This window comes from Miniopterus schreibersii (assembly GCF_964146895.1).
Source record: "Miniopterus schreibersii genome assembly, chromosome: 12".
Classification (NCBI taxonomy): Eukaryota; Metazoa; Chordata; class Mammalia; order Chiroptera; family Miniopteridae; genus Miniopterus; species Miniopterus schreibersii.
The window spans coordinates 69,875,923-69,880,609 of NC_138112.1; the positions used below are offsets into that span (position 1 = coordinate 69,875,923).

General features: G+C 64.9%; 1 protein-coding gene across 1 annotated transcript; it reads right to left on the reverse strand.

Moving 5' to 3' along the window:
- Positions 1-1,721: 1,721 nt before the first annotated feature.
- On the reverse strand, positions 1,722-4,348 carry CD248 (CD248 molecule). Its single transcript, XM_081153881.1, has one exon. It carries the CDS (start codon positions 4,315-4,317, stop codon positions 1,993-1,995), a length of 2,325 nt encoding a protein of 774 aa, XP_081010007.1. The 5' UTR covers positions 4,318-4,348; the 3' UTR covers positions 1,722-1,992.
- Positions 4,349-4,687: the final 339 nt, after the last annotated feature.

Below are 4,687 nucleotides of genomic sequence, written 5' to 3' on the forward strand. Positions count from 1 at the left end.
TAACGGGGGCGGGGCGACAGTTCCGAATCTCTGAGCTGGCAGGGGGCGAGGCTTAAGGCTTGGTGGGCGGGGCCCGTGGAAAGCTCCCGAGGGACGCTGGACAGCAGTCAGTGGGCGTGGCCCGTAGCTTCCCTGGACCCCTCTGACAGGGCGGGGGTCTGGGTGCAGGCCGGGGTCGCGCCCGGAGGAGGCGGGGCCTGAGTCAGTGGGAGGAGCCTGAGGTCCAGGTCCGGGCCTGGGCGGAGTCCCGGCTTAGCGAAGCTGGGGCGCGGCCCGGGAGGCCGTGTGTTTAGGCCCGCACGCAGCTCCCCATCTGGTGCTCATTACGGGATGACAAAGAGCCGGCTCTGGGCCCCCTTCCCCACTCCCATCTCCTCCCTCCGACTGCAGTGTATTTAACTCCTTCCTGCCCTCGAGGCGCTCTGGATCCCCAGCCCAGGGCCACAGGACGGACCTCCAGCCCTTCCCGTCCCGGCAGTCTTCTTCACCCCCAAGGCTGAGCCTGCATCTCCTTCCCAGGCCCAGGCCTTTGGGCCACCCCGTCACCCCCACTCCCACTCAGCAAAGCTCTCCTGCGGCGTCCCCGAGGTTAAAACTTGGGCAGGATCTGGTGGGGCTTCTGGTTTGAGTTAGGGAAACGTGAGTGGGGGCGTGGGCGGTGCGTAGCGTTCCCTCCGCCCCTGCCGCGCCCCCGCCCCCAGGTTGGTCCCCAGCTCTGGCCTCTAGTCTCAGTCCCTTGAGGCCTAGGCCGGCCTCCCAGCCCAGACCAGTCCCTGAGAACCGGACGGTTGGCATAGGGCACCTGGTAGGAAAGAGGACTCTGGGCCACCCCTCCTCGCCTGCCCGGGTGGTCGTGGTGGTTCTGCTTGTCCTAATTAGAGGCCCCTTAGAGGCTGCAACTGAAAAATTACAGAGGCGGTGGGAACCGGCGCTTCCCCAGCCCAGGCTCCGCCTTGCCCTGTCCCCAAGGCTTTTCCCAGGCTGCGCTGCTTGACCATCCCCTCCCCCAGGAGCAGTCTTAACCATCGCCTTGAGCAGCCTGAACCTTCGCTCAAGCTGAGGTCTCCTGAGTTCTTTCTGCACCACCCACACGAGAAGGGCTAAGTATGGCCCAAGACGGGAAGGTCTTGCTCAGGAGGCTGCTCAGGGAGCTGGATGTGGGTTCTCTCCTCGGTTAGTGCTCTCCCCAGCCTCGCCTGCTAGGCTCCCACCTCCTTCCTAGAGCAGGGAGGGAGTGCCTCCGGAGTGCCTCCAGAGGGGTGGCAGCACCCTTGAGTGACCCTGAGCCCCAGCCACCAACTGCTGGGCAGCCTGCAGGGATGGGAAGGAAAGTACCAGGAGAAAGTCAGAGGCTTCCACTAGACCCTCTTCACTCCCAGGATCACCGGGCCCAAGAATTACCTTTGACCCTTAAACCCCAGTTTGGCTCCAGTTCAGCAGAAGCTCTCATTCCAGAACCCTCCCCCCTGATTCAGAACAAATATGGAATTCTCCATCCCAAACCTCCCACTCCTGGGCTTTCTGTGTTACCTTGGGCAAGGCTCTGCCCTCTCTGGGTTCCTATTTCCCTGAGACTCTCTGAAGCATATCTTCCCTTAAGGGGTCTTACCTTATTTCCTTGGGGGCCCAGACAAGCTGAAGGAAGATCCCCTCCTTTCTCTGAATCCTCCCAGATCCTCCCCTCAGGCACCAATGGGGGGCTGGAAGCTTTGGATGAGGTTGGCACTGGTTTATTGGAGAAGACCCCAGCACCCACCCCCTGAGGTCCTCGGGGCCTTGGCACATCTCCTCTGTTATAAGTGCCAGGCCAGGGAGCTGAGTTTTCGTGAGTCAAGTCTAGTGGTTGACTGAGAGAGGAGTCTCGCTGTGCCCTGGGGAGCAGGAAGCCCTCTGTCCATCTGGGCAGCCCCCATAGGTCACTGGTGTAGCCTGGGCCATGTGTCCAATGCATGCCCCTTCCCCCCACCCCACAGAGTGGGGTGCTGTGGCCCATCACACGCTGGTTCTGCAGGTCTGCACCCCTGTGAGGCTGCCCCGGTGGGCCATGGGTTCCGTTGGGCCCTTGTTCCCAGCGTGGGTGACCCAGCGATAGCAGTCCGTAATGCGCTTGTTGGATGCGTGCGGGCCACAGCGGGTGCAGTACACAATGCCCAGTGCGAGTAGGACCACCAAGAAGACACATGTTGGCACTAGGAGTGCCACTAGCAGCCATCGGTCATCCCTCCGGCTTCGGCCTGCAGAACTGGCCTCCCCCAGGGCTGTGGGGGCTTCTGTGGGGGCTGCTGAGGGCAGCCATGGGGTCAGCTTGGGATCAGAGGCACCTTCACTTGGGACCTGTGGGGCTTTGGAATAGGTGTGTGTAGGGCTGGTGGGAACAGTCTGATTAGAGGGGCCCTGAGGGGGCAGGGGAGTGTGAAGGACTGGGGTCTGGGGTGCAGCAGGCACAGGGACTTGACGGGCAGGGGGCACAGGTGACCTGGAGGTAGTGGTCAGAGATGGCTGGACAGTTGAGGTTATGGGAAGGTGGGTGGTCTGGGCTTTGAGGACCGGGATATCTTGGGTCACAGGGGGATGGTGAGCACTGGAGGTGGTGACCAGAGGGATGTGGTTAGCTGGAATTCGAGGCCAGTGAGTGGTGGCCTGGGGATCAGCCACCTGGGTGTCTGAAAACATGGGGGACTGGTGGTCAGTGGACAGTTCAGGGTATTTGGTTGAGATAACTGGGGGCTGGTGGGCGGGGGGCCGTGCTGGGCGAGTGGCCGAGATAATGGGAGGTTGGTGGACAGAGGGAATGTCTGGATAGTTGGCTGAGATTATGGGGAACTGGTGGTCAGGGGGGAAAGCTGGGTGCATGACAGGGATCCTGGGGGGCTGAGGGGCAGGGGCCAGGGGTGGGTGTGTGGCAGAAATAATAGAAGGTTGGTGGGCAGAAGGCAGTGTGGGGCGTGTGGCAGAGACCACCACAGGCCGGGTGACGGAGAGCACTGAAGAGTGATAGGGATCCCTGGGGGCACTGAGTGGGGGTGGCCAGGTAGGGTCCAGGTAGGGCATCTGTGGCTCTCCGTCCTCTGGGAAGCTAGGTCTATAGGCCAGGCCAAAGCCAGGCGGCTGCGTGGCCTCCATCCATGGTATCCCAGGCGTCTCTGTCCAGCCATCATCGAAGTCGTCCCAGACCTCGCCTCTGACCTCTTCGTCCAACCCGACATCCAGCAGCTCGCCCCCGAGGTCGTGGGAGGCCTGAGCACCCAGGTCCCCAGCAGGGCTGCAACTGATGCCGTCAGCCTCAAGCTCGTGGCCCTCGCTGCAGTAGCACTCGAAACCCCCGACATAGTTGACACACATCTGCTGGCACACGCCCGCAATCTGGCATTCATCCGTGTCCACGCAGCGGTGAGGCTCATCCTCGGCCGGTCGGAAGCCCAGGCGACAGTGGCAGCTGTAGCCCTGTGGCCCACCAGGCTCACACTGCTGCTCACACGGGGCATGGGCACAGGGGTCCTCGCAGCTGCGCCCATCAGCTGCCAGCCGGAAGCCTTCAGAGCAGCGACAGGACACGCGACCATCCACCTCCTCCACACACTCGTGTTCACAGCCCCCATTGTCTGGGTTGCAGCCGCTGGTACCTGGGCACAAGGGCCCAGCCCGAGACCAGCTCACGCCACCCTCGGGCTGCTTCACGCACAGCAGGGAGGCTTCCCTGCCAGCCTGGCACGGCACAGCAGCCACGGAGCCGAAGGGCAGCCACTCAAACTCCGTGGAGACCAGGTGAAAGGGTGTGGTATAGATGGCTGGGCCAGCCTGGCCAGCCTCCTCCCGCAACGCTGGGCAGGAGCCCTCAAAGCCGAACTGGCACAGGTAGCCATCGACGGCCAGCGTGCAGGAGCCCTCCAGCCAGCGGTGCTCGCCGTTCGCCTCCAGGGCCGCACAGCGCTGGGCCGGGCAGGGCGCGCCCGTGGCTGGCTGGGCCCAGTTGGTGAAGGCCGTGTCCTGGTCTCCCGTGGTCCACGTGAAGCCCCGCAGTGGGCGCTGCGGCTGGCATTGCCGGGCCTGCCGCTGCAGCCCGATCCACAGCAGCCGGCTGGCTGGGCCGGATCCCACCAGGCTGTCCAGGCGCTGGGCCTCCTCGGGGGTTCTCGGCGTGGCCAGGTCGCCCCCCAGCTCTCTGCAGGCCCGCCAGGCTTCCAGGAAGGTGCAGCGCCGCGGGAAGAGCGCGTAGCAGCTGTCGGGGCTGCAGGCAGCACGGGGCTCTATGGCCCAGGGGGCCTGGCCCAGCGTGGGCACCGCAGCGGCCCAGGCCAGCAGCAGGCGCAGCAGCATCGCGACGCCCCCCGACTGGCCCGGGCCGGGTCCGCCGCGGCTCTTGACAGGGGGAGGGACTGGGGCCTCTGGGTGGGCGGGCCGGGGGCGGGCCCCGCCGGACCCAGGCCTTGTAAGGAGTGGGATGGGGCCGCCGCCAGCTCCCTGCTCCCACTCCCCCGGGGCTGCCAGAGCAGGAAGCAGTCGGGCGGGGGACAGGGGCAGGGGGTGCTGGGGTGGGGGGAGGGGAGCAGGCGTGCTGAGGGGCTGGGAGTCACAGCGGGGGGACCCACCTGCCTGAGAGGCTGGGCGGCCCTCAGAAAACTCCAGCGCACTCTGGGGCTCTTGGTGGGGTGAGGTCACTTCCCAGAGACCGACAGTGACCCAGATC